This window comes from the organism of the source record quoted next, unplaced genomic scaffold (genome assembly GCF_019419815.1).
Source record: "Pyrus x bretschneideri cultivar Hongxiangsu unplaced genomic scaffold, Pyrus_bretschneideri_v1 Contig17, whole genome shotgun sequence".
NCBI classification, from domain to species: domain Eukaryota; kingdom Viridiplantae; phylum Streptophyta; class Magnoliopsida; order Rosales; family Rosaceae; genus Pyrus; species Pyrus x bretschneideri.
This window is the reverse complement of record NW_025999468.1, coordinates 1,239,444-1,261,889: the sequence shown is the minus strand read 5'-3', so window position 1 is coordinate 1,261,889 and position 22,446 is coordinate 1,239,444. Positions and strand designations below refer to the sequence as shown.

General features: G+C 38.3%; 2 protein-coding genes across 5 annotated transcripts; both read right to left on the bottom strand.

The window, feature by feature from the left end:
- Positions 1-14: 14 nt before the first annotated feature.
- Positions 15-11,527, bottom strand: LOC103937310 (early endosome antigen 1). 3 transcript variants are annotated; one of them, XM_009347246.3, is made up of 12 exons: positions 11,152-11,517; positions 10,805-11,054; positions 10,106-10,245; positions 9,355-9,555; positions 9,077-9,199; positions 8,900-8,937; positions 8,697-8,826; positions 2,483-7,831; positions 1,437-1,592; positions 1,195-1,296; positions 954-1,096; positions 15-658 (listed from the first exon to the last, which is right to left on the bottom strand). In XM_009347246.3, exons 3-12 carry the CDS (start codon positions 10,181-10,183, stop codon positions 379-381), a joined length of 6,600 nt encoding a protein of 2,199 aa, XP_009345521.2. In that variant the 5' UTR covers positions 10,184-10,245; positions 10,805-11,054; positions 11,152-11,517; the 3' UTR covers positions 15-378. The 3 variants fall into 3 exon arrangements, 2 of the variants coding, with proteins under 2 accessions (XP_009345521.2, XP_009345523.2); XM_009347248.3 differs by lacking the exon at positions 10,805-11,054 and having other exon boundaries at positions 11,152-11,518; XR_007257273.1 differs by lacking the exons at positions 15-658; positions 954-1,096; positions 1,195-1,296 and adding an exon at positions 2,024-2,197 and having other exon boundaries at positions 1,455-1,592; positions 10,805-11,527.
- Positions 11,528-16,444: 4,917 nt separating this feature from the next.
- On the bottom strand, positions 16,445-20,009 carry LOC103937308 (TMV resistance protein N). 2 transcript variants are annotated; one of them, XM_048581290.1, is made up of 5 exons: positions 18,971-20,009; positions 17,994-18,839; positions 17,717-17,793; positions 17,447-17,540; positions 16,445-16,849 (listed from the first exon to the last, which is right to left on the bottom strand). In XM_048581290.1, the coding sequence occupies exons 1-2, from the start codon at positions 19,840-19,842 to the stop codon at positions 18,671-18,673; spliced, it is 1,041 nt and encodes a 346-aa protein (XP_048437247.1). In that variant the 5' UTR covers positions 19,843-20,009; the 3' UTR covers positions 16,445-16,849; positions 17,447-17,540; positions 17,717-17,793; positions 17,994-18,670. The 2 variants fall into 2 exon arrangements, with proteins under 2 accessions (XP_048437247.1, XP_048437246.1); XM_048581289.1 differs by having other exon boundaries at positions 17,447-17,793.
- Between the last annotated feature and the right edge of the window lie 2,437 nt (positions 20,010-22,446).

Genomic DNA, 22,446 nt, shown 5'->3' with positions numbered 1-22,446 from the left:
GAAGGGATGTATATGGAGAAAATGCAATATCTTTCGATGTTTGAATAAATATGACAAAAAAATTGATTGACTATATGGCAGAACTACAACATATTCTCCCAGCAACCCGAAAACGAAGGGTTCGTAACAGGGTTCTGTACCTGTGATACCATAAACCAGTTGCACAAACCAGCAGAGGTTTCTATTTACACTGCTGCTGAGCTTTCAATACCACATTTCAACATCGTGAAGTTTCACAGCTAGCGGCTAACTGGCCCGTACATCATCCACCTTTCACGTATACGATAACATGGCGCAGCAAGGCATGTCGGACCATCAATTCTCAACCACATAAAGGGCTATTTCTTCGCAAACAAGAATGGATGGCTACCGTGACTATTACGAAGGGTCTAGAAAAGGGGATGTTGAGGAGCGATTCAAGTGTAGGGCTTTCTTTGACGCTCGGACATTCTTGAGAGTCATCATTAGTTTTTGTCTCTCCCCTTCGACCTCCGCAAATTGAAGGCTTAACTGGGAGTAACGGTCATGCATGTCTTTGAGTTCCGTTTCCACGGTAGCATATCTTCCCTTAATCTCCAGCATGTCTTTAATTAGCTCGTTGATGTCTCTGAAGCTGTGAAACACTGCTTCCTCGTCGCTGTGTTGTTTCACGAAAGAACTGGAACAAAGGAGGGTGTCATGTTAATTATTAAACTCATGTATTCCTAGTTCTGCTGAACTTAAAATAACCACCTATTCCCCCCTTAAAAGTCCCTAAAAGTCCAAAAATCAATAGATGAAGTACATTATGAAATTCTTTTGGTTCATAAATGACAAATTTAGCAGGGCCTTATGATCCCATGCAAACACAAAATACACCAAAGCCGAAAAGCCGAAAAGACATTACCCGTAACCGCCGCAAAGGTTCTAGTTGACATGCATCTAAACATGAAATAGATAATTTGCTCACTTACCTTTGAAACTGGATAGTTGATTTCTTCTTTGCCTGCAATGCTTCAGCAAGTTCAACTTCCAAAGCTAGCACCCTCTCTAATGCATTGCCACTGCAAGAAAATTCGTTGAAGGAGGGAAATATATTTCCCAATTCTTCATTTACCTAATCAAAGATCCGAAACATGAAGTCAGTTCAAGGACATGCTTTTATGAAACATGATACAGTTCAAGGACATGCTTATATTATAAGTTGTTATTTACCTTATTTAATTGCATAATCTCTCTTTGTAAACCAGGAAAATTTGGTTCAAGGTGTTGATCATCGACGGAAAGAAGCAAATTTTCATGTTTCATCCTTTCCAACTGCAACAAGATAATACAGATCAAAAATTCTAGAACCACCGTTGAGATATTATTATCCAGTTCTGCTCCCCCCAACTTTACAAGTTAAACTGTAGCAATACAAAAGCATCTGATCACTTGTGATTATACGAAATACATACCTCCTTATTTAAGTTTTCCATGCTAGACTTTAAGCCTTGGGCCTTAAAATTCTCATTTGCAAGAACCAAATGCTTCATGTCGCTATTAAGAATATCCCTTTGCTTTGAAAGTACTATACCAGAGATCCCATTTACACCTCCGGATACGAGATCATCCTGTCCAATGACGTGCATATATTGTCAGCGACCAAAATTTCTATATATAATACATCTAAAAATAAAACATAGTAAACCTTTTCTTTGAGAGAAATGACTATCCTATTCCTCTGCTAGAGAGAGGAGAACTTCAAAATTTTGAAGCCTAAGAAAATCAATTACCAAGTTACGCACAAATTATGATTGTCTCTAAGAGAACTTTATGTAAAGTCCGAAAAGGCCACAAGAAGAAGGTGCGAGCTATGAAAGATAACACATTCACAACTAATTAGGCAAGCATACTATATAGATCATACTTATGCTTTTTCTGATTGGACTAAAATAGAATTTCTTTCGTAATTAGATTTCACCATTATTTCATGGAAAAGTTGACAATATTAATTGTGAACAAGTAGTTTAAACCTCCGAGGACTAAGAGTAACTGGTCGTACCAAATATATTAGCCACCGTCAAGTGCTTTGAATTTCACTCTAGTGGTGATACTTTCCAGGAAATGTGTTTAATGTGATAGCAGGGGGCTGAATTGTGGTAGAGAAGGACCAGCACTAAATAAAATAGGAATGCTATTACTTTGGTAATATTTGGAGCAGCAACTCAGTGTGGCACTGTCAACTGGTACTAGTAAGAACTATAACTTCAGAAGAACCATTCAAACTCACTATGATGGAAAAAAGCAGGAAACAATAGCAAACTGAAAACACCTTTTCAGAGAGGGCAGAATGAAAAAGCAATCTTCGTTCACTTTTCCAAAACTTGACGGAAACGAATAATGCATAACGTATATAGGCTAGCATAAGCATCCGGGTGCAACATATTTGCACAAAGAATTAGAGGTATCAATGGAGCAAATTACTCTAATATACATAATCCTCATAAAAACAGTTAATTACCTGCTTGGAGTTTATATTGTTGAGTACATTTAACTGGTCTGCTTCATCAACAGAATTCATGCATTCATGCCGAGATGCTTCACCATTGGCTCCATCTAGTTCAGAAAACTTAACCAAAGGTTCCTCTGCGCCCCTCTGATAATTTACAGATGGTGAACTGCTCGCAAGTAAATCCTTCGCTGAGGTGAGTTCTAAAGCAATTTTAGCTTTTTCCTCAGTGCACTTCTGCAAAGACGCTTCAAGCTCTTGTTTTTCTTCCTTACAGCACTCAAGGCTTATTAATGAGCATTCCTTTTCAGCTTTCATCAGGTCATATGCTTTCATTATTTCACGCTTTTCAGAAAGTAATGAATGTAGGTCAGACTCCAATTCCAAGATCTTCATTCCTAGCCCTTCGTTTCTCTTCACATGAGTAGCTTCGGATTTTTTCCTATTCTCAACTTCGTCAACTGCATCTTGTAATTTCCAGAGCATCTCCTCACTGTGCTTATTGGACATAGCAAGTTGTTGTTTCAGTTCTTGCAGCTTGGTTTCATATTGTTCTTTGATGAATACAATTCTTAAAGACTCTTGCATAGCAGTTGGTGGCCTTTCTGGTTCTTTTTTATCCTGTGCATGGAGGCCCTCGGCATAAGCCTTGTCTTTAAGATCCTTAAAGTGGATGGACAAGTTCTTAAATTCTTCCGTCTTCAAGACCTGTTGAGCAAGCTTCTGTGTAAGCTCGCTACATCTATCGTGCAGCATTTCCATTTCATTCTTATATCCTTCCAGCAAGGTTAGCTGAGCGGACTGTTCATCCAACTTGGCTTTGAGTACTAAAGCTTTGACTTCCAGTTCTTCCTTGGAGAATATCAGGTTATCAATCTCTTCTTCAGAAGTCATTAGAAGATGTTCCAGCCTTTCCACCTCAAGAGCAGACTGACTTTTATCCATATGGAAAATATCCTCCGTATTTTCAGCTTTTTTCTTGCATTCCTCAAGTTCGGTCCTCATAACACTGTTTGCATCAAGAAGTATCCTGTTTTGAGCACTGGAGGCTTCCAACTCAGATTTAATGAAATTGAGACTTGTCATCAATTGGGTGTTCTCTTCAAGGTAATGCCTTTCGCTAGCAAGACATTTGTTAAGCATATTCTCTGCATTAAGGAAATTGTTGCGAATTTCAGAAACTTGGCTATCTGAAAAGTGTAGTTTCTGACAAAGCTCTTTGATCACGGCCTCATATTGAGTTTTTGTGAAAGTGAGTCCAACATCAGCAGCTATTGAAAATTCATGCATTTCAGATAACTGAGCTTCCAAAGCTGAGACAGAAGAACACTCTTCATGAGCATCTTTAAGACATTTCTCAGAATTCAACAGGAGACCGAGAACTCTGGATTTCTCTAGTTCTAGGTCCAATACCAATTGTTTGAGATGGACCAGCTCAGCCATCTGGTGATCAAAATCTAGCAACTGACTGTTCTTCTTAATCAATTGGGAAGCCAGATCTGTAATTCTACTCTCTGACTTATCTCTGAGATTTCTCTCAGTTTGCAACTCATCTTGCAAAGAGAGCAAACTTCCTTGCATCCTATTAAGCTCCAGACAAAGCTTGGAAGATTCTTCAGTTTTATTCTGCAAGGACGCCATTAAAGCTTCTTTCTCCTCTGATAATTCCGCTATGATCAGGTTATACCTTTCTAGTTCTTCAATCCTCATCTCATATTGAACTTTTGTGAAAGTGAGTCCAACATCAGCAGCTATTGAAGATTCATGCATTTCAGACAATTGAGCCTCCAAAGCAGAAATGGAAGAACACTCTTTACGGACGTCTTTTAAACATTCCTCAGAATCCAACAAGAGACAGGAAACTCTTGATTTCTCTAGTTCTAGATCCGATACCAATTGTTTTAGATGGGCAAGCTCAGCCTTCTGCTGATCAAAACCTAGCAACTGGCAATGCTTCTCATTCAAATGGGAAGTGAGCTCTGTAATTGTACTCTCTAACTTATCCTTTAGATTTCTTTCTGTTTGCACCTCATCATACAAAGAAACCAAACTCCCTTGCAAACTATTAAGCTCGAGAGCAAGCCTGGAAGATTCTTGAGTTTTATCCTGTAAAGACGCCATCAAAACTTCTTTTTCCTCTAACAGTGCTGCTATGGTCAAGTTATACCTTTCTAGTTCTTCTATCCTTGTCTCATATTGAGCTTTTGTGAAAGTGAATCCAACATCAGCAGCTATTGAAAATTCATGCATTTCAGACAATTGAGCCTCTAAAGCAGAAACGGAAGAACATTCTTCACGGACGTCTTTTAGATATTCCTCAGAATCCAACAAGAGACGGGAGACTCTTGATTTCTCTAATTCTAGATCTGAAACCAATTGTTTGAGATGGACAAGCTCAGCCTTCTGCTGATCAAAACCTAGCACCTGGCAATGCTTCTCGTTCAATTGGGATGTGAGATCTGTGATTGTACTCTCTAACTTATCTCTGAGATTTCTCTCCGTTTGCACCTCATCATGCAAAGAAAGCAAACTCCCTTGCAAACTATTAAGCTCGAGAGCAAGCCTGGAAGATTCATCAGTTTTATCCTGTAAGGACACCATCAAAGCTTCTTTTTCCACTGTTAATGCTGCTATGGTCAGGTTACACCTTCCTAGTTCTTCAGTTAATTTCTCCAATGCCATAAATTCCTCAGCAAGGCCCTCAATTTTAGAAGTAAGTTGCTGCAGCTCCAATTCTAAATTATCAAGATCAAACAAAAGCTCTCTGTGCTGTTGTGCATAATTGTCTTCAGCTTCAAAGCTAATCTTGGGTCTGTTTGCCATGGCCTCAACTCGTGACTGGAGCTTTTGAACCAGCGCACTCGAAACATCTAGTTTATCCACTGTACCTCGTAGATCGTGTTCAAATTTCCGCTTCATGATCAGATTATCAGACTCTGCTGCGCGTAAAGACTCTTGAGCAATATCTCTTTCTTGTGCTAGCTCTTTCTTCTCTTCCATCATTTGGACAATCTTTCCATATACATTGTTCTGAAGCTCTTCTATTTGCATCACTACACCTGTTAAATCTCTGGATTCCAAGCCTTGACAGACACATCCGCCGCAAAGAGCCAGGCTTTTATACTTTTGGTCATATGATGCCAACAGATTCCATAACTTACCCTGTAGAAAATTCACAATATTCTGCAGATCCTCCTTCGTGCAAGCTAGCTCATCAAAGTCGGTTCTGACAGATTTCAACTCTTCCTGCAAAGAGGAAAGTTTATTCTGAAGAATGCCGTTTTCTAGGGTTTCCTTTTGCAACAAATTTTCCAGCTGTAATTTTTCAGTAGTGCAGGCCTTGTATTTGCTCTCATAAGTTTCATATTCTTTTATCATACCTTTCCATTCAACAATCTTCTGGGTAAGAAGGCCATTTTCACTACTAGCGTTTTGTAAATCTGCTTCCAAAATTTGATTCTTCAGAACCAAGTCATTGCGGATTGAATTACAAGTTTCCTTGTACTCCTTCAGGCAGCGAATCTCATCCAATGCAGTCTGCAGCCTCAGCATCAACAACTCATTGGACTCAGTTGAAAGCTCCAGCTGTTGTGAAAGTTCATGCACTTTCTCTTTCGTCAATCCGAAGGCAGCACTTGCTTCAATCAAAGTAACTTGTAGAGTCTTTGACAATACATCCAAATACACATTCACCAGATGCACCTCATAAAGTTCTTCTTCAACCTTTTGGTAGATGCCCTTCTGCAAGTGGAGGGATCTTCTCAAATCATCTGATAATGCATCCCCATCTAACTGCTGTTTCTTTATCCCGTAGCATTGATTCTGACACTGTAAGTGTTTTGCAGATGGAAATTCCTCTGAATCCGATTTCTTATTCTGCACTGTTTCTTCACACCCCTGAAACATTGGAATCAAAGAATCTTCAAAAGCCTGCTTAATGAGGTTCTCATTAGTCTCATGCATGGACTGAACCTGGAATGAAAGCAATTCAAGGTCCTTCTGTAACTGGTTCACTGCAATAGAGTAATTCATGTGTGCCCTTTTAAGTGCTGCTTCTGCTGTAGTAGCCCTTCTTTCAAACTCCTTGTTCAGAGAGTCCAAATCACGCTTTTCTTTGGAAAATATTCTTCGCTCGTTGTTCATGTCTTGCTGGATTCTCTCCATCTCAGTGTTAGCAGATGAAATTGTGTACAAGCAAGTAGAATGCTCATTCCTGAGGTTCTGCAATTCTCCAATCATCTGTCTCTGGTTTTCCTCAAGTTCATGAATGAGAGCTTCATAGTAGCACTCCATCTGGTCTGCTTTCTTTGCAAGGCTTTCTCGATCAGCTTTCATCTCATCCAACTCTCTTAAAATTTCAACAAACTTCCCTTTCATTGCATTGGCAGCATCTACAGAATCAAAGTCTAGTGACACCAGGCCAGGTATACTTAGACAATGAATGGCACCCTCGGGTTGATGGGAATCTGCATCCACCCTCGTTCCTAGTGCTAATTTCTCACCTTTATGTAAACTTATTTCATCAGCCTTTACGCTTGTCACGTTCAGCCCTGAACTTGCCTGTCCAGTCTCTTGTTTGAGAACTTGCAAAACACCAAGCAATGCCTCGAAATCCAAGTGACAGGACTGGAAGTCCCTTTCATTTGCTCCAAATAATGCCTTGCTCTGAAGCCCTTTTAATTTATCCTCCATACTTGAAAGGCCCTTAAACCACCTGAGCCGTAACTCATGAAAAATGCGATCTTGGCCTGTCTCAATAGTTTCCCTGTGGGAGAATGGAATGCTTAGTTTGAAACTTTTTTGCTCCTCAAGATCTTCTTTTAACTTTGAACATTCGGATCTCAGTGTGGAAATTTCTTTTGCTAATTGTTCTCCAGAAGCAATTTCAGCATCAAGTTGAAGACCAAATTTTTGTGCTTCATTGCCGATTTCATCAGCATGAACCTGTAAAGAGTTCACCTCCTGCTTAAGGTCAAGAATGGATGATTCAGCTGCTTCCAAGCTTCCTCTAAGCCTGCTATTTTCCTCAGAAGCATTTGGTAAATAAGCATCGGGAGAAAATTCAGAGCCCCAGCTATGAGCCCACTCACTGGTCCCCTGTACCAAGAATCGCTGATCTGAGGGATGTTGTTTCTCTTGTCCGGGACTTTGACTAAGGGGCAATCCCCCTAGATCAGCAGAGGTGGTACTCTTAATACTGTCAATTTCATGGGTGCTAGACGCGTCATGTTTCTCAGCATATAAACTTTCTGAAGTAGTGGAAGAATATTCAAATCCACCAGTTGAATCAGCATACTCTTCATTCAGACCAGCCCCTTCTTCATGGGGAGAGAGTTCTTTGAATCTAACTTTCGAATTCATCTGTAAAAAAGAAGAAAATAATTAGCATATATTATCACAGATCTAAAACGCCTATAACAAAGATAATAACTCCATATGGTAAAAGAACTCACATAATGCATTGTGTAAACTCATAACCTTGTATCAAATAATTCGACATCTTACAAGTATAAGAAAAGTTAAAGTTCGTGAGAAAAACCAAGTTTCTCAGTAACTGACTCATGGAAAACGTTACAAGGGATGAATATACCCATAAAACTTTGGAAAAGCAGGGCCTATCTTTCTCATCAGATACAGAACTATGTTATAAATCATAGTGAAATATAGTATCCTTAGTAATGTCAACCCTTTAGTACTTCATCATCATAGCAGCAACAGTGAGCCTAATTTCATCTTTCATAGCATAAACGCATTCAGAGACAGGAGTTTCTTTTAGCTGACAGCATGTATCTTCCACACATCCATATCACACCTCAGAGGATTAGATAAGGAGAATCATGTCATAAATACACATGTAACCAGCATACAGTAGACAAAAGAGAGAGAGAGAGATAGACCATAGATGTACTATCCATACGAAAAGTGCTTGAAATAATATTTTTCCAACCATATCTCCTATTTTATTGAGTGTGACCTGGAGTTTCGGGACGTTCTATTTAGTAATTTCTGTCTCGATTTGTCTCAACTCTTGAATACTGTATTGAATGTGGTTTTGCTTCTATTAATGTTTAAGTTGTTTTGTTTTAAGTGGTTTTGCTCTTATTAATAATTAGAAATGGTTTAGGAAATGATAAACAAAATTAGTAAATACTCGTTTCAATAAGCTTATGTTTCAAAACAAACATATATACTAAGGGGCAAATAGAGACAGAAGAGAACGACTAACCTTATCCATCTGCTCATTTACTGCATCTTCAGAAGATGATATTCTTCTAGTAGTGGACACATCATTTCTGTTTTGGTCAGAGGTTGTTCGTAGACCGCTCTCTCTGAGCTCCCTCTGCTGCTCAAACTCTCTGAAAGGGAAAGAACTACAAATTAACAACTGAAATTAGATAAGGCAAGAGGTTGATATGTTCTAATGCTTACCTGAAGCCAGTTTTAGAAGTTAGCAGCTGTACCGTGACCTGACATGGAATAAGACAAAAGAAAATTGTTAAACAGTCTCGAACAGTAGTTGGCAACCAGTAATAACTAATTACTGGAAGCTAATAGCTTCCCTAAGATAACAGTGTGTCAAATAATTTGAACTTCAGAGTTTCTCACATGTAAAACAGTTCCAGAATCACATCCAAGAAGAGGCAGAGCAACGGACGAAGGCTTTGATGCATCAGCATAATCAGCAAGGTTGATATTAGTCTCACCAAGGATACTAGACCTTGAAGAACCCTGATGTCAGTTAGATATAGGCCAATGAAAAGGTTAAACTCAGTTTAGACAAGATAATGGCTGCAGTCAGCTGCTCTGGTGGTGTAGGTTATAAATCAACCGAATTTTGAAGCAGAGACCCGTTTAGTATATAAGAAATATGGATGGAGTATTACCATGGTTACCACAAGTTTGTAAAGCTTCTCATCGTATTGTTTGGTTTTGGTGTCTTGTAGAAGCCTTGTAGTTTCATAGATTGGGTCTCCCCATTTGCAGGTCCCATTCCTCACGTTTGCCTTGGTTGTTTTTGCAGTTGCTTTTCCGGAATCAGCAGGTATGAAAGATATAAACAGCTTATCCCATCCGGTTTGTGGAACCTGAACCATGCAGAAACATTGTTTTCAGCCATAGACTAGACTGTAGCTGCTAGATATAGAACCACATTTCCCAATCTTGTCACATGTTATAGGAGAAGTACAAATTTAGAAGATTTTAGGTGCATTTTAAGTCATTAGCCATAAGAAACTACAATTGAATAAAATGTCAGCTAATGATAGCTACACGCCTGCATTAATTACATGGATCTTACGGTTGAGTTTAGATTATCTTACACGTCATACGACACAATTGAATCCCAAATTCAGGCAATTACTAGGAAAATGTTAGTGGAGTCTAGGGACACAGAGACAACAAACACCAAAAGTCGCAATACGAAGCCTAATGTTTACAAACTGAACAAATCCACATTGGCAGCTTAGAATATTTAATTAACACTGACTGATGCATCATTCAACAATTGACATAAAGAAATTCTATTCACCTTACAGTCCAGAAGTTTATGCACGGGTTTCATAAGAAGTGAATACATATTAGAAATGTATAAAAATTATATAATTTCAGCGGTAAATCTAATAAGTTCCAACTTACATGTGTGGCATGGAACTGTAACCTGAAAACCACCTTTACTTTTGTCTTCTCAAGCTTCCACCTAGTGATCCTCGACATTACTGTATAGTCTATCTATTTCTAGTCAACTGTGGAACCTTGATGGTTACGCTTTCATTCTCCTGCACCATTGTAAATCAATTATATTCAATCACATTGTTTCCACAAAAAAAAAAATGGAAGGTAAGTTGTAACTGATCACGCAAACTAAGAATGCATATCGTAGATGATAATTACGAAGCCAGAGAAACAAAGACATAATTCAGTGCTCACAATTGCGTATAAACCAAGTAGAAAAACAAGAAGTTAGATAGGCGATCCCCTTTTCCCCCTCCCGAAAGTTGAACCCAGAATGTGAATCGAAAATGCAGGTTCAACCAAAAGAAGATCAGGTCATGCTGCATTATCAAATTCAAGTAAATGAAGGAAAAGATCACCATTAATTTTGAACATTAACAGAAGTCAAAGCAAAACTAAGACCAACACTTGTACAAGATTAAGATTCCTATCTGGTCTAGTCAGATTCAGCAACATCCAACTAATTAATCCAAATTTTTCCCTTTCCAATCAGTGTTCTTTTCTCAGCAGCCAAACTGAAGGTAATGTAATCTAAGAGAAAACAAAAGGTTGAGCAGGGAACCGATTTGGGTAAGAGTCAAATCCAAATTTAGAGCACATTACCTTGTAAAATCAGGCAGAGACTTTCCCAAAAGAGAAAACCCAGAAACAACTTTCAAATCCCAGTTGAAAACACACCGGATCCAAGCCCAGAAGAAGAAAAAAAAGCTGGGGAATTCAGATGGCAGCTTGCTTCTGGGACACTGAATTCAAAAAGACTGACAGAATACCCAAAACGGCGGCATCACAGAGCATCCCACTTCCCAAACCAGAAATGCCTAGTTAAATGTGGAATTTTCAAAAACCCAACTCACTGTTTGTCCAGAACAACAAACCGTCAAAAAAAAAAACCCATGATTTGTAAGTCCAATAAAATACCCACAAGAGGCTAAAACCGCACGGATACTTACATTACAAATGTCAAGAAATTCAAACCCAATTCTCAGAAACGCCAAAAAATTGCAGTGGGTGTGATGGGAACAGGGGCAGCAGTAATAAACCCGGTAAAGTTTACACCTTTGAGGCTCAAAATTCAAAACCCATAAATAAAATATAAATATAAATACATAAATGTGTGGGTTTTTAATGAAAAAGAAGATTACAAATGTTGGGTAATATTATATTGGCAATGGGGGTGCAGTATCTAGATGTGGATCTGTAGAAGGTGCTTAGGGTGGAAGGAGGAGCAAGTAATCTTTGGGTAAGAAGGTAAACCGACTCTGAACAGACAGAGAGAGAGAGAGAGAGAGAGGTTTGTGGGTAGATGGCGTAAATAAGCAGTAAATGGAGGGGTTAAGAGCATTAAAAAGGTGGGAAGGAGGTGAGATTTCTGCTCAAATATCAACTTCACGTTCTGGAAACCCGCCAAAGCCTGCATTTGTCTGTGTCTAAAATATTTTTAAATATTTAATTTTTGTTTATCTTGTTTTTCTGCTTTTTTTAATGATGGGTGGTGATGTCATTGACTAGGTATTTGTACGTGACGCTGGGTTTTTGCCTTTTACAAGTGATGGAGTGGTTGGCTCTTTCTTACAATAACTGGTTTGGGTTTCACCTAATTTGGTTTTATATCAAGCCATCTTTGCTTACCACTCTAAATGATCATCTAGTTTATCACTTTATTTATTTTTATTAATTAATAAAAAAAATTTTGTCAATTAAAAGAGGGTGAAAAGATTATGTAGTCTTTTGTCATAAAAAAAATGATGGGCAATAAGTAATTTCACAAGTTCAAATTTTACTATTTTTTATTAAAGTCTCACATATATGTAATGTTAAAATACCTCCAATATTATAAAAAATAAAAATAAAAAAAACATCCCACTCCCCCCCCCCCACGTCTCTCCCTCTCTCCTTCTCATTTTCTAAAAAAATATGTTCATACACACAAAGTATGTAGGCAAATGCTAGTTATTATTAGATAAGTTTAAATTTTGAAAATTTTGTCTTTCTACTAGACAGATCTTAAAATTTAAAATCATCTAACAATAATAAATAAAGTAGTAAACATCATCATCACTTGAGGGTGATGAGCGAAATCTTCCCTTGTATGAACAACGCAATAGTGATGGTGCTAAAATAATAAATAGTGGAGATGTCAAAAGATAAATACAAGTGTTAATTTGATGGTTGACCTGACAGTTTCTCTTCCTCCAATTCATATTTTATTTATTTATTATAAATGATATTTGGAGAATTCATTTTTATGAAAGAAATCAATTAAAATAAATTTTCAAGATCTAATAAAATAAAATAAAGAATTACTTGACAGCACCTTTTATATGTCAATGTACGTAAGATTGACATGTTGGTTGGAGTTTCATCCTATTTTTAAATTTGATTACGTGACATTCCACTTAAAATATGACATCTCCTTTGGAGTCGATGTTATGAATTTTGGTGCACTTCCTCCTAATCCACATACAACAAATTGAGAATTGCAATCCACAATGTTAAAAGGAGGTGGATTGTCTGCCCTCCCATTTCCATACTTTTTTCATGCCCTCCTGTGATGTGTGGTCACGGTTAAACCACATCAATATTTTATATTAATTTTTTATAGAAATAATAAAACAAAAAGTAATAGGAATATAAAATGTTGACGTGGTTTAACCGTGACCACACAAACAAAAGGACATGAGGAGAGTATGAAAATGAAAGAGTAGACTTTCCACCTCCCAATCAAAATTCATGGCAAGTAGACTATTTAAGGAGGAGGGGGCGCGGGGTGGTGGGGTTTGGATGTTGTCCAAGTTACAAGGGAAATTACAAAGTAGGATCATGTGGCAAACAAAAGGACACTAGCCAGGACGTAGCCAAGACGCATAAAAAAGTGTAGCACTGCGGCAGCCGCCAGCATATGATGGCTATTGTCCGAACTCTGAGGTCCACGAATGAATTTAGGTTGGTCCTGCGGGAGTGAGTCACCCCCACCACACCACCAATGAAGTGTCCGCAAACCATGCACATGGGTTTGGTGCATCCTTGTCGAAATTGTGGAAGCTTTGTGTTCTGTTGGGTCCTGTTGCGACACCAAATTTTTCTGTGAATCGAATCATACTGCTAATATGTTATCGACTCTAATGAATTGGATTACGATTTTAAAATGATGAATATTAGAATGTGGAACTCTTTTACTTATATTATCATACGTCACTTTATATGTAGCGAATTTCAAGCTTAACACGCGAACAACATAAACAGGATGACGTGGAGCACATGTAGCCGTTAACTTTTACACGTAAGTCAACATACACTGATACCATAAAAAAATTGAAGTTCAATACTAAAACTAATCCGCGATATCACATTCTCACAATGAATTTGTTTACTGTTCTGATTTTTATGATGTACATTGTTTCACTATTTATGTTTGGTGTAATTTTCCAAACAAATTTGACCCCAATATTTTAAATGAAAAAAACCTTTTTCATACAATAAAAATTTAAAGGGAAAAAACCCAGTCACAGCCTCACGTTTTTTTTTTTGACAGAACACAGCCTCACTTAGGACAGCTGTAAGAAGAAAAAAATGGGGGAAGAGGTGTGTGTGATATCACGTGACGTCACGTGAAGGGAAAGAAGAGGAATAGCATCAGGGAACACGTGCATTTGGAGCACTTTTTATGGCACCTTTTATGTTGATACGATTTTTCTGAAATCTGTAATTTTGCAAGTTGCCTAAATAATATAGCACTTTGTAGTAGAAGGCATAGCCATATCCCAAATTGCATGTAATTTGATTTGAGATGGGATAGTAGGATTTCTTGGGTCCCTACTATTTCCTAATACACTTCAGAGCTCATTTTAAACAGTAATTATCTTTGTGCAAGTCCATTCGTTTATAAAAAATAAGAATAATAAAAGTGCTTTTATTATTCACTTTAAACAATAATTGTCTTTGTGTAAGTCCACCCGTTTGTGAAGGGCGAGAGCAAGGGCAATATTCGCAAATATAATTTCAGTAATAAAATGATTATCTAATTTCAATAATATATTTCAAATACAAGAAATGAAGAAGACGGTAGAGTATATATAAAAAAAAAAATTAGGGAATTGTTTAGCATTTTTTTGGTATATTTTTTAACTTTTTACTGTTAGAATAATCTTGACCATTGAATTTCAAAATTTTATATTAGATGCCCCAGATTGCACCACGTGGCAACGGCCAAAAAAATTACATTTTACCGTTGAAACGGCATAAGCTTGGAGGAACAAGGTGGCAATTGACTCTGGGGTGTGCACGTGGACGGGCCCCGCTCGGTCCATTTCTGTATGCAGCGGGCGCAAGCACAAAGCCCTTGGCCCATTTGCCCGTCCGTCTCCACCGAACCATCTTTTTCAACCCAAGGGCAATTCAACCCAATTGCAAGGGCATTGGAGAACTGCTGGCGATGCTCTAATTAGTCTATCTTATAGTAATCAATATTATTATTGCCACTGGTCCACTGCCTAATGTGCAAAATCAATATGAGGAGACTATCATTCATGATTTGTTTTAATTAAAAAAGATAAGAAGACCCCTCAAGGGTGCTATGGAAAAACACTTAAGGGTGCTATGGAAAAACACTTAAGTGGTTTTTTTAAATAAACACATAACTGGTGTTTTAGATCCTAAAAATATTTTCTTTAAAAGTAATTTCTATCATTTTAAAAGCACTTTTGAACAAATCCTTAGTTTGGTTGGACTAATTGTATAAATTGGTTTGAGTTAGGTTGGTTCTTTTTTCCTTTGTTAATGAAAGATTCATTGATCATAAATAAAAAAACTTACATCAGCAGACAACGAAGGTTGGTTGAGTTGGTAAAGTCATTCTCTTCGCTAGACCAAAGTTTAGGTTCGAATATCACTATCGATAATCCCTCTTAGTGGAACTCATTATAGTCCTACTCTAATCAATCAAACGTCTCCAAAAAGTCACAAATAGATAGAATTCATTCTTATATATTCTTCCTTGTGGTTAGGGATGGGATGTCCTAGTCTGATCAATCAAACGTCTCCAAAAAGTCACAAATAGATAGAACTCATTCTTATACATTCTTCCTTGTGGTTAGGGATGGGCAAAATATATGTGGGTATAGGTAACAACGGTTGTTCAGCCGTTTAAACTTAATGGTTATGGTTCTGAGTAACCTTTTAAATAAATACAGTATAACTATTTACCATTTGTATTGTTTGTTGATTGTTCTCGTGAGTACAAACGGATACCCATTTAACCATTTGTATTACCCGTGAGTACAAACAGGTACCCATTTAACCATTTGTATTGTTTGTTGATTGTTCTTGTTGAATTACACAACAGGTTTAGCCGTTTCGTGATACTTAAACTACCACTTTCTAGTGCTTCCGTTTATTTCCCTTTTAATTTCTCAATACTAACATGATTAGACTGAGTCATTACCGTCACTTAATGTTGGAATCTGTTGGCAGGATTTGAAATTTGAACCTGCATTTTTAGTTGTTCTTGAGATAACTGACTCGAGTTTAATACCACGTGAAGCTACTGATTGTCAATTGAGATTATATAGTGAAGCTACTGATTGTTAATTGGGATTATAAATTTTGTTGTCTACTACAAATATATTATTTTTCAGTGCAGGGCCCATATATTTTGGTTTGTTTCTGGCTGTTCACAGTAGTTGGTAAGATGGAGACTCAAAACGAGAACCAAAATAATGAACCAATTAATTACTTGGTCCATTATTTTGGTCCTTTCTAGTTGTTTGCAGTAGTTGGTAAAATGGAGACTCAAAACGAGAACCAAAATAATGAACCAATTAATTACTTGGTCCATTATTTTGGTCCTTTCTAGTTGTTTGCAGTAGTTGATAAATATACCTACAACGGCGTTCAATTATAAATTATGACACTTTTTTTTTTCCTCACGAACTTGCCAATTTTGCAATGTCGTGCGCTGTTGATGTAGTTTGGGTTGAAGATGCCCTCTTTGGTTAAGAGTGTTTTTTCATGTAACGATATTGATGCATCTCGTAATGCTTCGGTTTAATGAATTTCATTTGTTCCTCAACAAATTAAACAAAACAAAATTCACGACTTCTAAATATTGAAAAGAGAAATATCGCTAGACTAATAATTAGTTATTGTGTGTTTATAGTTTAGTCTTCATTGCCCAATTTTGCACGTAAACGAAACAAAAGTGTGTTATTAGTAGGCTGGTGAATTGTCCAAAGTAAGCAACCAAAATAAAATATAATAACAATGATGCATTTCGTTGTAACGAATCGAAGACAGGACTTGAAATGGTCGAAGTAAAGTCTTAACCACTTGAGTTACAAGACTATCGCGATTATCTGTGTAATTCGTAATGCCAGACAATGCCTACCACATGCTGTTTCTACCTTCTCAATTTCTGCTTTTTATGACCCTGCTTTAAGAAAAAGCAACTTATTTTTCAGCTACCAAACACAACCAATATGGTTGTTCAAACATGTCAATGCATCCATCTGCCTTCGTTTCAGATATTCAATCACGTCAATGCACCGCATTGCAGCCAGAATAATCTGCCATCTTCTTCTCAACCCTCACAACTGCATCGAGGATCAGCTGCGCGCACAGACGCGAAAACTAAACTGATTTAAGGCAAGGAACCTGAAATACAAGTGGCATAAATTAGTTTCAAGAAAGTCAAGATATTCAGAAGTTGGCAACGCAAATATCATCGGACATGATAGGAGAGATTTCATGCTAATTAGGCAGCTGGAACATTCTAGTACCAATGACATGATACAAGGTTATTACTGATTGTCTTCAATCTCAGATTACTTAATTACAAGTTCAATCAGCAACATTTGTAGATCGGCGGCAAAGCATAAATTTTTCATTTAAATAAGAACCATACGAAACCAAAGAAAGAGTTTCAAGGAACGGAAAATTACTAACTGTTGTAAACGCATAGGATGAGCAATCTTGTGTTTATATTCAACAGAAAAATACAGATAACGTGTTACGATTTTGTTAACTTTTAAGGACTCGAACAATGCATGTATTAGAAACCGTTGGGACAGAAAAACCAAACGACAACAAAGAGCAATCCATTTTTCAATTAAAATTCTCCTATCATCATCCCTTCCATATATCACAAGGAAGAAAGTGCAGTGGTTAAGAGGCCAACATTCAGAAGGAAGCAGTTTTTTTTTTTTTTTTTACCAGTAAAAAAACAACTGAAATAGCACAAAATATACACACCTTGACTACATCTAATCAGTTGAAGCCAGATAGTTTTTGACATAGTTGTTCCAGCAAACACAGCTGATCCTTTGTTTGTTTGACATCTCGATCGCTGGATAATGGATATCAACAGAACCATTGAAAAATGCATAAGAAGTCATTAAACTTTGTTTGAGAGACCCCGGCAGCAGCAAAATGGTACACATTGATTAAAACCCAAAGAGCAAATTGGGTTTGAGGAGCTGCTGAAATCTCCGTTTCTTAATATGCCATGTACTTCAAACTTACTGTATGAGCATAAAGTGCATCCACTGTCAACGATGGCACTCTAGAGGTTTAGTAGGAGTCTCCTTATATTTTTCACCCTGTTAGAAATAAAGAAAGGAATTGAGTAAGAAAAGGATTATTTGCATTTGAAAATATGGTTTATACACAAGCAAGCAAAGCAATGAATTATTTACTGTCAGCTGCTGCGGTACCTCTTGATCGAAGCCATAGAATTGTATTCGACAATAGCAGGACATGTATTTTCATTACTTTGAGATAATTCAACAAATTCAAGTACCTTTGGAAATCGTTGTCGAAATGAAGGATATCTTGAACTCTCAAACGAAGCTGTTCATAAAAAATACAGCATCATTGGGATGTATGTGGAAAGTTTAAGATAATAATCCTTGATATATGTTGTTTCTTAATTGGAAATAAGGACTACATCCTCAAAATATTGAATGATCGCGGTCCTTGTTCTTCATCGAAGTGACAACCATTCAAATAAGCTATGCCTTGTAAATGTTGATAGAGAAGGCAATCTGATGATGCATGATATGATTTGAAACATGGACAGGGAAATCGTGAGTGCAGAATCCTTCGGCAATCCTGAAAGAGGAAGCAGATTGCGGGTTCACGAAGATGTAGAAAGTGTATTGAGGAACAACTCTGTACGTAACTAGCTGTCAAATTGTGTTAAATTTGGCATCATAAAAAATCCAGTAGCATTGCAAAGGCACGGATGCTGGGGAGGTGGCAACGGATGTTACTGAGATGTATTATCTTGATAATGTACTTGCTCTTCATCGATTGGACATTATTTGATGTCAAAGAAGCTATATCAGCAGCACTGGCACAATTGTGGTTGCGGTGTGCGAGTCTTCACGAAGTTCCTTAAGATCCCTCTCTCCAATATCCTCTCCCAACTTTCTGCAATCCTAGCAGGAATATCCTGTGCTTTTCCTTGGCGCGGCATCATCCATTACGACTGTCGCTCTTCCCCACGGAATCGACCACCAGGGGCACGCCGAACAGCCTGATTTCTCGCACAGATTGCCCGGTGGCTCCGCCTAGGGATGTGCTCTTCATCTTCAGTTTTCCGGTGATATCGTCAATAACTTTCCTGATAAACACTCCTTCATACCTAGTAGTTAAAACCCAAAATTAACCAGACTAAATTGAACCAAACCCTTAATTCCTTACAAATCAAAACCGTGGATTCCGATGATAATTTTGTAAAATTCATGAAAAACATTCATACAAGTAAATAATTACCCGTCAGTCTTTGTAAAAACCTCACCGGCTAAGTCTGCAGCTTCAGAAGCAGCCTTTCTCCACCGCCCTAGTTTTTCTTCCTTATGATCTTCGTGTTTCTCAAATGCCTCTGCAAAAATCCCAGATTGGTTCTTCACATCTGAAGGATCAACGTCGTAGAATATTGGCAAAACCATTAGCCGTAGTGTTCTTTTGCACTCCATGATCTCCACCAACTCCTCAAGACACCGGGTGGAATCAGCATACCTCCTTGAGAAGATGATCACAGCCATCTTGGACCCTTGGATTGCTTGCTTCACTTTCTCTGATACTTTTTCTTCCCCTCCTCTCGTTGATTCCTTCTCTTCGATAAAGGCGTCGACTCTGGCGGCTTTCAATGTCCAATACAGGTGGTCCGTGAAGGTTTTGCGTGTGTCTTCACCGCTAAAGCTCAAGAATACGTCGTAAATCTCATCTTCTATTGAGGATGAGGAGGAGGACGAGGAGGAGGTGGTGGTGGAGGTGGCGGAGAGGGAAGGCGGGGGAGGTCCGAGGGATGTAACGGTACTGGTATCCGTTGATTGTTGTTGCACCTGTACGATCCTTTTGCTACCACTCGGCCTCTCGAGCAGGTTCTCAGCGGAGGCGGGAAAGTTGGTCTTCGCCTTGGCTCCGCGGAGCTCACGCGCCGCGCTATCGTACGCGCGCGCTGCCTCTTCAGCGCTGTCAAAGGTCCCGAGCCAGACGCGGCTTTTTTTCCCAGGATCTCTGATCTCGGCGGCGTAGCCTCCCCAAGGCCTCTTCCGGACACCTCTGAATCGGATCTCATTCGAAGCCGGGTTCCGGTCTCCGGAGCGGGATTCGGGTGGTGGGGACTTCGACGTCGGATCCATGGTTTTTGTTAATTGGAGCAAAGACGTGAGCTTTAAGGTGCATAGAGAAGAGAATTTGTGGGAGGGAGGAAGAAAAGGAGAAAGAAAGAGGGAGGGAGGAGACGGAGAGACCGACAGAGAGGAGCAAGCATCTATACTTGCGGGTCAAACTGGATCGACGGATTAAAATAAAAGAAAATTGTTCAACTTTTAACTTAAGGTAACTCACACTTTCATACCTTAAAGTTTGGATCTATTTCAATTCTTTACATCATCTTTGAAATATTTCACTTTCATACCTTAAGTATTATTTTATTTCAAAATAATACCTTCGTTACATTTTCCATCCATTGATCCGTTAAATGCTAACGTGGCTGCCACATATATGTCACGTGGCTGCCAAATGTCTGCCAAGTGGCAAAATTTTTTTTTTTTTTTAAATTTTTTCAAACCTAAATCTTCTAAATATTTAAATTAAAAAAAAAAAAAAACCGAAACCTTATCCTCCTCATCCTCCTCTCTTCTCCCCGCAACCCATCTCCTCATCTTCACCTTCTTCCCCGCAACCTAGGAAAAAAAAAAAAAACCGTTCAGTTCGTCTTCCCCCCTCCCCCCATCTTCATCTTCTTCCCTGCAACCTAGAAAAAAAAAATAAATAAATAAAAAACCCTTCAGTTCGTCTTCCCCCCTCCTCAAATCTTCCCCTCTCTTCTCCCCCATCTTCATCTTCTTCCCCCTACCCCCTACCTGCAACCCAGAAAAAAAAAAAAATCCAGATCCTGTCTCGCCATCGCCATTCGTGGAATGGGTGTGGATTTAAGGAGTGAGGGGTGTGTAGAGGAGAGTGAGGGGTGTGTAGAGTAGGGAAGAGGGTTGGTGCGAAGGTGGGTGCGGAGGGAGGGAAGGTTGCGGGTTGGGTGGGTGCGGAGGGAGGGAAGGTTGCAGGATGGGGGGGTGCGCAGGGAGGGCCATGAGCGGGCGGGTGTTATTTTTTTTGGGTTTCTGGTTTTGGGGGGGGGTTTAATTGGGTTTCTAGGTTTTGGTTTGGGGGGTTGATGCGGTGTTTATTTCAGCCTTTCTTTTTTAATTATTTTTTATATTTAGAAGATTTAGGGTTAAAAAAAAAATTAAAAAATTATTATTTTTTTGCCACGTGGTAGACATTTGGCAGCCATGTGGCATATATGTGGCAGCCATGTCAGCATTTAACGGATCAATAAATGGAAAATGTAACGGATGTATTATTTTGAAATAAAATAGTACTTCAGGTATGAAAGTGAAATGTTTTGAAGATGTTGTAAGGAATTGAAATAGACCCCAAACCTGAGGTATGAAAGTGTAATTTACCCTTTAACTTAATTTGAGCAATAGCTTATTACCTAGAACATTAATTTCTTAACTCATTAAAACATGCATTTATACTTCTTTTTGTTAACTTAGTTAAAATTTAATTAAAATTTTTATCAAAATAAGTCATATGCCTCGCACATAGATCTGTAAACAGGTCGGGTTTATTGGCTTTTGATCAGGTAAAACCTGACCCGTTAAGTTAATGGGTCACCCAAACCCAATCCGTCACCCCGAATCCAACCCGTTAAACTCATTGGTCACCCCATTTCATCCCTTTCACCCGTTAACATCCATTAAGATTTTTTTTTGTTTTTGTTTTTTGTTTAATTTTGCATTCCAAATCAAATTACACGTACAAACAAGATCTCACATTTAGATTTCATTTTCAATAGTTGGCAGTGCATTTATGTCCATCCCCAATATGCAAAACCAATGGAATCGATCCATTTTGACAGTTACCTCCATTGTCCATCCTTTTCGCCATTTGACAGAGCCCTGCCATGACCTTCTTCTTCAAGTCTGAGACAAAGAAGCACTTGAAGGAAGGATCCCAATCCGGCAAGCTAGATGACGAGTTGCTGCTGTTGGAGGAGAGAAGCTTGACTCGCTCTCGCTAAAGCAACTGAGACAAAGTGTTAGAACCACCAGAGGAGGAGGAAGAGTCGTCTGTTGCCATTTGACCCGGGAATGTAGTCCTGGAGCATATCGGCGACCTTCTTGAAGTGGCAAAGATAGAGTTTGAGGGCTTCCTATTATAACTACTGAAATTACACAAAAGCCCTCAACAACGGGTGTTAACAAGTTTTGCGGGGTTGACCCAAAATGACCTGTTAATAACCCGACCCATTAAATACTCACTCGAATACTAATTTTAAAGGGTTGGGTCAGGTTAACGGATCGGGTTTAAAATGCCAGTCAGGGGTAAATATGAAAAATCAAATCAAAAAAGTTTGTAGGAATGGTTCTCGAATTTAACACAATTAGAGAAATAGTTCATCAACTTTAACACATTGTAGCAATGATTGTTCCAACGTATGAGTCATTTTTATAGAATTCGAATGAAGTTGATGAAAAAAACCATAATTGCACGTTATAATCAATTAAGAAGTTGAGAAATCATTATTTCAGTTAGTTAAAATTGGATGACTATTGCTATAAATTTCCCATAAGATAAAGAAAAAATTGAAATTTAATTCGTGAAGCAAACGGACGTTTCTTTTCCGTTTGGTGGACAGTGAGCGAGTCAAATAAAACGAGCTGAGTTGACTTGATTTG